This window comes from Oncorhynchus mykiss, chromosome 6, assembly GCF_057628025.1.
Source record: "Oncorhynchus mykiss isolate SJ-2025 chromosome 6, ASM5762802v1, whole genome shotgun sequence".
Lineage (NCBI taxonomy): Eukaryota > Metazoa > Chordata > Actinopteri > Salmoniformes > Salmonidae > Oncorhynchus > Oncorhynchus mykiss.
This window is the reverse complement of record NC_143027.1, coordinates 72886174-72899088: the sequence shown is the minus strand read 5'-3', so window position 1 is coordinate 72899088 and position 12915 is coordinate 72886174. Positions and strand designations below refer to the sequence as shown.

The following is a 12915-nucleotide window of genomic DNA, read 5'->3' as shown; positions in this document are numbered from 1 at the left end:
AACAGCTGGGAGAGGAGTAGGACAAGGACTGTTATTTACACACTGGATCAGACAGACAGCACATCTCACCAACATGCTGAAGTGTGAGAGACAGGGCGTGAGGATTCTTTGTAGCCATCATAGCCAATGCATACAGAGATGTTTGTGTACTTGGAAACAAATGGAAAAGACAGCTTTAAGCCACCCTGCAGTCTGACCTCTCATAGATGCCCAGGGCTGAATGAAACAGCCACAGGGTTGAGCAGTGGGAACTGTGGAATTCCACTTCTCAGCATGAAACCTCTAAACACCACTACTGGTATGAAAGAGTGGGTACCAGTATAGTTTCAGACTAGCCAGAGAAAGGACTATGAAAACTGTAGATTATTGGCCCAAATCCCATGGGGGCATACTGCTTCATATAACCTGGAATAAAATATCTTCACAGAAAGAGGATATTTACTCTGTGGTCAATCTTTCTGCATATGAGAGAAGATGAACAGCTCTTTGAATGGAGTTTTATATTAGTTTCAATGGGATAACAGCAGTTAAACCCACCTCCAGTCTACTGCATTGAGAGCAGCTTGGCTGCGGCTGGGGCTGATACAGGGAGGTCTGTCTGATTGGTATTCAGTGGCATGCTTCTTATCACTCCCCCGTCATCTCTCCCTCTGCCACTTGACACAGAGATATCTGAATTTCAATCAATTCCCATCTAATTCCATAGTCCTTGAAGCAAACATGACATTAATGGACAAATGCAATACTGTCCAGACCATCTTACCTACAGTACATCCTGAGGGAATCAGGACTTAGTTCTGGGTGGTCAATTGAACTGTTATGATGAAGCCATAATGATTGAAGTAATGAAAGTGCATTCAGTGTCTGTGGTGAATATAGGCTTTCCTAGAAAGCACACCACACCTGCCAACACTGTCATAACAAAGACAGAAATGACAGCCATCAACACGTTGCTGTAAGAATAAAAGAAGAAGTGTGTTTCCTTAGATTTACCTTCCAGAAAGACTCAACACGACTATTTTTCTTCCTGTGTCACCAGGATGAAAGGAACAGTTGGGGATACACTTTAAAAAGGAAGTCTGTAAAAAAAAAAAACATTTTTAAAAAACGATCCACTAGGGTCAAGCAGCCCCAGCGAAAATAGAGAAGTTAAAAAAAACTCTTCTTCCACTCTCTGTGGCAGTTTGAAAGTCAGCACTGAATATCAAAGGTCTTTTTGGCAGTTTCAAAAGCACTCAAAGAGTTGAATATAAGTACTGGTGTAACCGCCAAAAACGTTTGAATTTGCTACACTTGACTAGGTTTGCTGAGCAGATTAACCTTGTCATCTGCAATGACGGAGATGATCATTACCATTCAAACACATGTTCCTTCAGAACAAGGGGATCTTGGTATGCTGAGGCCAAAGGTCAACTAAAGCATTGTGACATTAGTTTGTAGCCTTCCTTCACTTGGAAACTTGGATCTCTGTACCAGTGAAGCGTGGATTTGCTGTATGCAGAAAGAGAATGCTTTATTAGTGGAGCCTAGAGATAAATGCCTGTAGGGATATTGAGCTGCCTTTAATCTCCATTTAAAGTGGTTTCCTTCACTTCTGCTACATTTTATGGCTAATTAACTCATTCTTCCCAGAGTGCCATTGTAACACAGAACAGACCATACCAATTAGAAGACTGGAGGGAGGTGGCAAATAAGCACAGAGATCTGAGATAAATAATAAAAGATTGATGGAACCATCATTTCTTATTAAGGACAAAGGTGGAGGGATATAGAAGAGAGGGAGTCTGTGTGGGTCTATATGGATATCGTACACTTCCCCCTGTCAGTCCCGCAGGTTTGCAAACCCCAAACAACAATAGCAACATTGTCCCAACAGGACACCATTGTACCTCAATTGTATCATTTCTCCCCTTGGGGAGCTATAGAGCTGCACTTTTCCCAAAGCATTGACTGTTCCAGCTATACGTTTTCTGGGGGGAAAACTGTGAAAACCATTTCACAGGCTCTAGTGTAGCTACTTAAAACCAATTGAAACAACATTAATTTCTTCGGTGTAGATTTTATCAAAATAAATACCTCTCTCAGTCTGAGTAGAAAGAATTCTAAAGAAATGCAAGTCAGGAATATAGTGCCAGATTAAAGTAACAGCCAAAGAGGCCTGGTCCACTCTGAGACAGGAGAGGTTATCTAACTAACCCACCATGTTAGAGAGCACTAGGCAGACCTCCATTCCTCCACTGACCTACATGTAAATTAATGTGAGTTTTACTACGACCGCTCTGCCCGTCTCAACAATCCCTCCTTTGTACTCTAGCTCCGCTGGTTTCCACCAGCAACCCGCTACACAACCAGCAGACCGTTGTCACGGCAGCGCCATGTGGACTTGGATTCCTCTCAGCCTGTCACAGCATGCTCCATCGACAGCAGGGGGAGGAGGGAAGGGGGGGGGGGGGGTCCCAAAAACCTATACAGACAGCTCCATCCAATGATTATGGGAGACTTCAACCTAAAGTGCTACTGTTTGGATGAAACCTCAACCACATCTATGTCAGTCATGGAGTAAATATGACTTTGGTTTAAAAAGAGTTTCGCTTTTTGACAGGAACTATCAGTCATATATAGCTTGACTTCACAGTTGACTGTCATATTTCTGAGAGACTGGAGGTTTGATGAATTAACCAGACCATGCCTCCACTCATAGTGTTTAATTAGGTGAGTGCGAGGGTGACCGGGCAGGCAGGTGGGTTATGCATTCAACGACTCGCCCATAATTACCTTAAAGACAAATGGGACAAACGTAGAAAAACCTGGCGCCGTCCAAGATGGCAGTAAATCAAATAAAGCTCTGATGTGGCCGGTCCACTGTGAAGTATTGAAGAGCCCACCATTAGGTGAAAATAACAGAAGCCACATCAGCAGAAATGAATGATTCCCCAATGAGGCATAATAAAGAGGCCAAGCACATCACAAGGACAAACTCAACATCTCTCATTGGCTCTTCCAAGACATGAACACACATGCAATTACTTTGAATCTACAGTTCCGGTCCTGGTGTAATTACATGCAACTACACTGCAGTAACTAACTGATTTGATTAACCTTAGGTAAAGTAGCAGTAGAGTGGAACATAGAGAACACAAGAGTGTGTCAAGTTTGAATTGTGTTGAAACCACAGCGATACTTTATGGGAATTCTAATGTCAGAATAGGGTTGTAGGATAGTCGTGACTTGGCCTGTCCCTGTCGTCTGCTGTTACCTAACCCACCAATGTTAAAACAGAACAATGACAAAGACACAATGTCCAGCTAGTGCCAGAGAAGAAGACCAAAACAGGATCCTTGCTTCCATCAAGTCATTTCAGCAACAAATAACCAATTGATTTTACAGCCAGGCTGACATTTGGGCCATCATAGATCTCCGGGTTGGCCTGTTGTTCTCTTTTCTCAGCGGTCAGAGAGATGGGCACAATGACTCCCTTCATGCAGCACACAATCAAAGTGTCAGCTATAACAAATTTCTGCAATCATTTTTTCCTTTGCCCTTTTATAAACTCACATGTCTGAATGACCGCTTCCTGCCTCAGTCGTTTCTATAGTGCTTACATAAGGTGCGTTGCATTGTCTGTGTTACGAGTCCTCCATCTCAGAGCAACACATTTCCAATGCAACACAGGGAGAAAGACAGTGGCACAGACAATCTCAATATATCTTGCACTGGGCTGTTTAGTTGGCAGATGGGAGGACATGGATATCAGTGCCTTACATACAGGTGTGTGCTGTGCTGAATGAGTTATATTCCCACGGTCCCATCAGACTGAGTCTGTCTGAGACTACTGAGGAACACACCAGACTTGAATGGGCATCCACCCATCCACACCAGTGTTGCTAAGCACTAGAAAGCATCTGTCTGCAACCACAGAACACTTTCATTAGTTATCAATTCATTATTACAACTGCTTTAAGTCAGGAGAACTTCATATTCCAATATTAACACAATCGTGTTATACTGAGGCTCATGTTTGTGCTGTGTGCCGCTTGGAACAGACTTTGTTTGCTCCCAATAATTTCCTACATTCAACAAACTATTCACACAAACAAGAATACAACCATAGCAGTAGAAAGCACTTTATGGCAGGCTCTCTGATTGGGGCAAGTGAGGCAAACTAAAAGGGGCATGACTGTGGACAGAGTTGCCAGTGTTTTCCACAAGTACATAGAGTAGTCAGACAAATAGAAAAAGTAGCCAGCTAGGCGCTCAACATTTTTAAGAGCTCTATTTTGTTACATGATTCCATTTGAAATACACAGGAAAATGATTGAACACTTGTGAGTTTACCTCCCTTATTGTAAAAATGATTTGTGGTATTGTGTAGAAAGACATGACTTTACAATTGAAATGATTGAAAACATATGAATTCAGTGTATTGTTATCTGTTTTGGTGATTGTCTAGGTCTAAGCCTATATGACCAGGACTATTTTCTAAATAAGAACTCAAAATAATCATTTTGAGATGAAAGTCTTACATACAGTTTTACCGCAATATATGACACAATAATGTTCTTCAAATTATATAATTTTATATATATATATAAAATAGTGTAAATAAATTCAAGGTTTTGTTTGTCCAGGTTTAGTTTTTTCACCTTTTTTTTAGGATCTCTCTCAAAAAAACACTTTTTAATAAATAAATACATTTGAGGTTCTAAGTCCACAACAATGTTTAAACCACATTGTGAGACCACTTTGAGGTCTGGAAAAAAACTGAGACATTTACATTTTTGGGGTGTAGTTACCCTTTAATTCAAGTGTGCACCAAGCAAGAGGTTGTTGTATAGCTGTGTTTTGTAGCACATGTGATGAGTTTGCAAAACATATACCCACTGGATTGATGAAAATAATCATGATATCATTCTGCCAGGTAAGAATATGCAACTTTGTAGTTAACATTTAATGTTTTTTGGGAAAGGCTTTCCATCTACCAGAAGACTGTTTTTCATTAGCATCATTGCTAATGGCTAGATTCACACAATGCACACACACAGACAGGGGTAATCAAGGGTCTCTCTGTACTTTGCTCTGTTCATCTTTCCCTCAATGCTGACTAGTCTCCCAGTCCCTGCCGCTGAAAAATACCCACAGCATGATGCTGCCACCACCATGCATCACCGTAGGGATGGTGCCAGGTTTCCTCCAGATGTGACGCTTGGCAAAGAGTTCAATCTTGGTTTCATCAGTCCGGAGAATCTTGTTTCTCATGGTCTGAGAGTTCTTTAGGTGCCTTTTGGTCAAACTCTAAGCGGTCTGTCATTTGCCTTTTACTGGGGAGTGGCTTTCGTCTGGCCACTCTACCATAAAGGCCTGATTGGTGGGTTGCTGCAGAGATGGTTGTCCTTCTGGAAGGTTCTCCCATCACCAAAGAGGAACTCTGGAGCTCTGGAAGAGTGAACATTGGGTTCTTGGTCACCTCCCTTACCAAGGCCCTTCTCCCTCGATTGCTCAGTTTGGCCGGGCGGACAGCTCTAGGAAGAGTCTTGGTGGTTCTAAACATTTTCCATTTAAGAATGAGGAAGGCGACTGTTCTTGGGGATCTTCTATGCTGCAGAAATATTTTGGTACGCGTCGCCAGATCTGTGCCTTGACACAGTCCTGTCTCGAAGCTCTATGGACAATTATTTCGAACTCATGGCTTGGTTTTTGCTCTGACATGCACTGTCAACTGTGGGACTTTATATAGACAAGTGTGTGTCTTTCCAAATAAAGTCCAATCAATTGAATTTACCACAGGTGGACTCCAATCAAGTTGTAGAAACAACTTAAGGATGTTCAATGGAAACAGGATGCACCTGAGCTCAATTTCGAGTCTCATAGCAAATGGTATGAATACTTACAGTGGGGAGAACAAGTATTTGATACACTGCCGATTTTGCATGTTTTCCTACTTACAAAGCATGTAGAGGTCTGTAATTGTTATCATAGGTACACTTCAACTGTAAGAGACGGAATCTAAAAAATCCAGAAAATCACATTGTATGATTTTTAAGTAAATAATTTGCATTTTATTGCATGACATAAGTATTTGATACATCAGAAAAGCATAACTTAATATTTGGTACAGAAACCTTTGTTTGCAATTACAGAGATCATACTTTTCCTGTAGTTCTTGACCAGGTTTGCACACACTGCAGCAGGGATTTTGGCCCGCTCTTCCATACAGACCTTCTCCAGATCCTTCAGGTTTTGGGGCTGTCGCTGGGCAATACGGACTTTCAGCTCCCTCCAAATATGTTCTATTGGGTTCAGGTCTAGAGACTGGCTAGGCCACTCCAGGACCTCGAGATGCTTCTTACGGAGCCACTCCTTAGTTGCCCTGGCTGTGTGTTCCGGGTCGTTGTCATGCTGGAAGACCCAGCCACGACCCATCTTCAATGCTCTTACTGAGGGAAGGAGGTTGTTGGCCAAGATCTCACGATGGCCCCATCCATCCTACATGGCCCCATCCATCCTCCCCTCAATACGGTGCAGTTGTCCTGTCCCCTTTGCAGAAAAGCTTCCCCAAAGAATGATGTTTCCACCTCCATGCTTCAAGGTTGGGATGGTTTCTTGGGGTTGTACTCATCCTTCTTCTTCCTCCAAACACGGCGAGTGGATTTTAGACCAAAAAGCTCTATTTTTGACTCATCAGATAACATGACCTTCTCACATTCCTCCTCTGGATCCTCCAGATGGTCATTGGCAAACTTCAGACGAGCCTGGACATGCGCTGGCTTGAGCAGGGGGACCTTGCGTGAGCTGCAGGATTTTAATCCATGACGGCGTAGTGTGTTACTAATGGTTTTCTTTGAGACTGTGGTCCCAGCTCTCTTCAGGTCATTGACCAGGTCCTGCCGTGTAGTTCTGGGCTGATCCCTCACCTTCCTCATGATCATTGATGCCCCACGAGGTGAGATCTTGCATGGAGCCCCAGACCGAGGGTGATTGACCGTCATCTTGAACTTCTTCCATTTTCGTAAAACAAATTGTGAAAAAGGGGAAGGGGTCTGAATACTTGCAAATTCATGAGCATCATGCTCTCTTCCCTCTGTGTAAAGAAATTTGACTGCAACCAGATATCTGTATATAATGACGAGATGCTCATGTCTCCGTGTAACGGTTGTCTTCCTCTGACGAGGAGGAGTAGTAAGGATCGGAGGACCAATGCGCAGCGTGGTACGTGTTCATGCTCTTTATTTAAACAAGCGAACACTGAAACAAAACAATAAACGACACGTGAAATAACAAACCGAAACAGTTCCGTGTGGAACACACAGACACAGAAAATAATCACCCACGAAACACAATAGAAAACAGGCTACCTAAATATGGTTCTCAATCAGGGACAACGATTGACAGCTGCCTCTGATTGAGAACCATACCAGGCCAAACACAGAAATAGCAAATCATAGAAAAACTAACATAGACAACCCATCCAACTCACGCCCTGACCATACTAAAACAAAGACATAACAAAAGAACTAAGGTCAGAACGTGACACTCCGCCCTAACAATGGGAGTAGTTGTCCCAAAGGCGGGAAGGCAGGCAACAAGCTTAGGTCCAAAATAAGCCCATAAACATGCAGTGGGCTTGTTTTGGACAGATTTTGGCAACAGTGAAACCTCTCCATTCGCCACTTCCTCTCTGCCAAGTTTCCCTGTTATTGCTTACTTTCTGACTGACAGGCACCGATCCCATCAATAGATCGCTAGAAGATGCATATTGTTCATTCTAGCGGGAGAGGGCTCGACGGACTAGCGAATTGAAACTGTTAAATGAAAAGTAGCCTAGTTAAAATGAAGTGAAAAATGTAGCCGGCTGAAAATGATTCTGTAACTGGCTAATAAGCTGACAGCCGGTGCTAATGGAAAACACTGATTCAAAGACAGTACAGTATGAAGGCTATAACTGCTTCTCCAATAGAAATCCCTGATCACACTTGTAGGCGATGTCATGGCAACGTTGGCTAGCTAAACTCATACGTAGAAACACGTCATCGGCTCTAACAGTCGTTTTGCACCAAACTGTGCATGTGCAGGCGGTCAAATCAAAGGCACTTCTTCGATATAAAGTTTTTGACAAAAAATAAAATGTGTCAATTTGTCTCATCTACTGAAGAAAATGGCTCGAATCTAGGTTGTGCTATTAGATTTTGAGAAAATTAACAACTAAGAAGAATTTTTCAGTTCTCCCATTGACTTCTCAAACCCCAGCCTGGTCTGTTTGACAAGCGCTCCCGGAAGTCCCGCGATGTTGCGCCTCTTGGTTTAGAAACTCTGTGACTGAGTTGCTACCCACCAGAAATCACCCATGGTGGAAGGAGTTCTCCTTCCATCGGTTCACAATGAGGAACCCCTGCTCATGCATTCTCTATGTCTACACTTGCTTTACAGTATCAATCAATCAATTGTATTTATAAAGCCCTTTTCACATCAACAGATATCACAAAGTGCTATACAGAAGCCCAGCCTAAAACCCCAAACAGCAAGTAATGCAGATGTATAAGCACATGGCTAGGAAAAGTAGACTTGTCAGTTGTCATTGTTAGCTTAATTTATCAGTTGGTTTTCAGAGTGGTCTGTTATCTACTCTGTGTGTTTCTCCCTCTTCCAGGGACCCATCTGCTACACACTGGCAGCCACAGCCTACAGAGTTGATTCCCATCAACAAACAAGATATGAAACACTGCAGAAGGACATAGATAATGCAAATGGCTCTCTACTGAGTGTCTGGGTAAACAAAGAAAATACTGTAGAAAGAGTGAGTGGTTTAATGTTACTTCTACAAATATAGCACAGCCTGTTTGTAGCCAAGAGAAAGGCAAAGACTGACAGAATGCTCTGGTAGATATGGTGGATTGGTTTTTGGGAGCCATAATCATTTTCTGGATAGAAAAAGTGTGACTTTGGGGATCCTGTTCTCGCTGCCTCAAGACTGTAATCATGCTATACAACTCTGTCACCATATGGTCACAGACACACAAGCTCCTCTCCTGCCCCTTCCTCAGCAACACACACAAACACACACAGCTAATGGAGAGAGTAGAGGTCTTGCGTATTGGAGGGTGTGAGCTGAATTTCAATAGATTTCTTTCAGTCCTGCTTGGCATTGCCCTTTATTTTCTAAATGATGTGGGCAGAAAGCAAGAGTTAATTGGCATGAAACTTCAACATAGAGCATCAATTTAGCCTGTCAATCTATTGTGATGTCTGTAATCAAATCACAATATATTGTGATACAAAACTGTGTTAAACATGTACATGTTAAATCACTCCATGCAGGGATATCCGTTGGACAGATGGGCAATTACATCACATCAGAGTGTGTGTGTGTGTGTGTGTGTGTGTGTGTGTGTGTGTGTGTGTGTGTGTGTGTGTGTGTGTGTGTGTGTGTGTGTGTGTGTGTTCAGTCCTCTCTCTTCCTCAAACACAGATGTTCTAAATTGAAAGAAAGTCAATTAAAAGTAGGATAAAAGTAGGATATTATCTAGCTACAGATCCTGAAGAAATGCAAACATGACCTTTCTCCAAACAATATAGCATTAGGTTATGTTGGTCAAACACAATCATATTTTCATTCATCTCACCTTTGGGGAGTTCTGTCAAAATAACAGGAAATGTATTTCAAGGCGCTGGTTTATAATAGGCCTGGCTAATTTCTGTCTGAAACCTAAAGTAAGCATAGGCAACTAATGCATACATTAGGCTAAAAGTTTAAAGACAGCAGTCTATGATTTGACAAAACTATAGATAAATGACTTAATAAATCATAAAAAAATGGTCCAGAAAAATAACAATTAGTGGTTGGCAATCAGTGGAGGCTCCTCAGAGGAAGAAGGGAAGGACCATGCTCCTCACTGAATTTTTTTTTAAATAAAATTTTTAAAACATTTAAAAAGCTATCCTTTTTAGATAAAACTATACTAAATATAATCACGTCACCAAATAATTGATTAAAACCCATTATTTTGCAAAGAAGGTCTACAGTACACTCAACAGCACTCTGTAGGGTAGAACCATGCTGTAGCCGGAGGACAGCTAGCTTCCGTCCTCCTTTGGGTACATTGACTTCAATACAAAACCTAGGAGGCTCATGGTTCTCACCCCTTTCCATAGACTTACACAGTAATTATGACAACTTCCGGAGGATGCCCTCCAACCTATCAGAGCTCTTGCAGCATGATCTGACATATTGTCCACCCAATCAAAGGATCAGAGAATTAATCTAGCTAGTACTGCAGTGCATAAAATGTGGTGAGTAGTTGACTCAAAGAGAGAGAAAGACACTAGTTGAACAGTTTTGAACAAATTAACTCATTCCAAAATGAAAGAGAAGCAAGAGAGAAATGCAGCTACCTAGTTTAGCCTACAAGAACACCCTGCTCTAACAGAAGCATGCTATGTTAGCTAGCTGGCTATGACTTTCCAACACAACACTGGAACTCTTCCAAGTCAAGGTAAGCTTTAGGTTTTACTAATTTATTGCCAGTGGGGCCTAATGACTGTACACTGTAACACTATTGTATTATTGTAGTGGGTTTACTAACGTGTTAGTTCTATTAGCTATGCTGACTATGACATTACTTTAGCTAATATGGTGACAACTGGGTGAATGGATATGAATGACAGTCATCCAATATGCTGTAATAGAAATAAGGCCCATGCTCATGAAAAAAAGTCGTCTTAAACGGCACTGACTGCCACTGTTGGCAATGACATTGCAAGATACTGTATCATATAAAGCCTGAATAGCCTAACATAGCAGAAATCCCTGACTAAACATTTGCATGAAGTAGTAGTCTATGCTATACAGCATTTGATAACGTTCAGCCAGTAGCCTAATAAAGGTCTCATATGGGGCTAGTCAGGAGCAATAGGCTTCTCTGTGACATTCATAAATGACAAACCAAATCAGCAAACCCGAGCGTTGTGTCCTAGTACAACATTGTATCCATGAACACCTGGGGTATTTGTAAGTGTAACCGTGAGAAAGAAAGTGACGGCTTGCATTGCAACGTCATCATTTCTCAACCCGCTGCAATTGATGCATTTAAAAGACTTCATGCCTTCAAGCGTACTACAGACACAACAATATGCCTACAGCTATGACCTATTCGAGCTCGAATCGGACGTTAGAGTCACGCACATCCCATACATTAACAACATAAAGCTGCACTCACTTAATGAAGTAGCTGGCCCCCTCGTCCGAGAATCCTTCTTCCCATCCCAGTGGTAAATCTAAAACATGAATTCAAAGGGCTGCGTGAATATATACACATCTAGATGTGTTAGGCTAAGCACAATGTGCACAGCAGTCATGAAATATCGTATTATTAATTCCTGCGCGTACCTGATCGTATCATGTGTCCAGAGTTGACAGGTTCACCCGTACGGGGATGGAGCCAAGTAGTGCTGTGAGTTTTATCACTGAAAGAAAGAAAACACCTGTTACTGGACGAGGAGAACGTGAATAACTGCGTAATTAACCCGTTTCACCAGTACAGCTTAAATTTAAAACATCACAGTGCATGCTCACTTGATGAAGAAGACCCTGCCATCTCGATAAACTCCATAGGACCAGTGGTCAGGTAGAGTGTCCCGCCCGAGCGGTGCCGCCATGATCCCGGCTTCTTGTTCAAGCTATTTCATTCTCATCTTCCCCTCCGCAGAGTTTTCAGTCCAATGATCACCGCTAGGGCTGCAGACTTTTAAAGGGGAAGACCAAACTTGTAAAAAAAGTCCTAAAGCCAGCGCGTCTTTGTGCCACTTTTAGCCGACGAAAAAGGGGTGTGGACATACCAAAGCGTGCATGGTTGGCTGTGATTGAATCAAATGTAAAACATGGTTCTCCAATTCATTTCAATCTAGCGCAGTATTGTTATGCATCACAAGGGTGCAGCTACAGTAATTACACATAAGGAATGCGTTGAAAAGATTTCAGCATTAACGCCCTGTTATTTGAGAAGATTAACATTCCCAAACAACAGTCCATCACACGCAAATTCCAAAACTCAACTGAACGATCTTTCCTGCAATAATGACGTCACCTAGAGTAGACTAAACTAGAAATGATATAGAATTTCCTGATGAATCTAAGATAGCCTTTAATAAGCCTATGACTTGTGGAACATGCATGTAACTGGCGAAATAAAGACGACACCAACATATAGTATCTTAATAGGGCGTTGGGCCACCACGAGGAGCCAGAACGGCTTCAATGCGCCTTGGCATAGATGTGTCAGGAACTCTATTGGAGGGATGCGACATTCCATCTTTTAGTGTTTTGTTGATGGTGGGGGAAAGCCCTGGTCCAGAATCTCCCATACAGTGCATTCGGAAAGTATTCACACCACTTTACTTTTTCCACAATTTGTTACATTACAGCCTTATTCTAACACTGATTCAATCATTTTTTCCCCTCATGAATCTACACACAATACTCCATAATGACAAAGCAAAAACAGGTTTTTAGACATTTTGCTAATTTATTAAGAATAAAAAACAGAAATATCATATTTACATAAGTATTCATACCATTTGCTATGATACTCGAAATTGAGCTCATTGATCATCCTTGAGATGTTTCCACAACTTGATTGGAATCCACCTGTGTGAAATGCAATTGATTGGACATGATTTGGAAAGCCACACACCTGTCTATGTAAGGTTCTGTGTTTATTTTCTTAGTCAACCTTGTGTTCTGTTTCGTTGAACCTAGTCCTGTTTCTTGAACCTAGTCCTGTTTCTTTGTGTTCTTGAACGTAGCCCTGTCTTTCATTTTTGTTCATTGATTTTACCTGTGTTAGTTACTCACCTGGTCTCATCAGCTCCTCGTTTAGTTCAGTTCATTCTATTTGTGCCTTTGTGAGGTATTGTTCGTTTTGA

At 41.9% G+C, this 12915-nt stretch overlaps 1 protein-coding gene across 11 annotated transcripts in view; it reads right to left on the bottom strand.

Annotated features, from left to right (window-relative positions):
• LOC110526543 (pleckstrin homology domain-containing family A member 7) overlaps positions 1–11860 on the bottom strand; it is a 135924-nt gene extending 124064 nt beyond the window's left edge. For 9 of the 11 annotated variants that reach the window (XM_090238836.1, XM_036980924.2, XM_036980925.2 and 6 more), the window contains exons 1-3: positions 11567–11860; positions 11381–11457; positions 11211–11268 (exon numbers count right to left, since the gene is read on the bottom strand). In XM_090238836.1, coding sequence (XP_090094962.1) covers positions 11211–11268; positions 11381–11457; positions 11567–11649 — 218 coding nt within the window. In that variant the 5' untranslated portion in view covers positions 11650–11860. The remainder of the gene's footprint in view (positions 1–11210; positions 11269–11380; positions 11458–11566) is intronic. The other 2 variants (XM_090238823.1, XM_090238828.1) reach the window with 1 other exon arrangement.
• Between the last annotated feature and the right edge of the window lie 1055 nt (positions 11861–12915).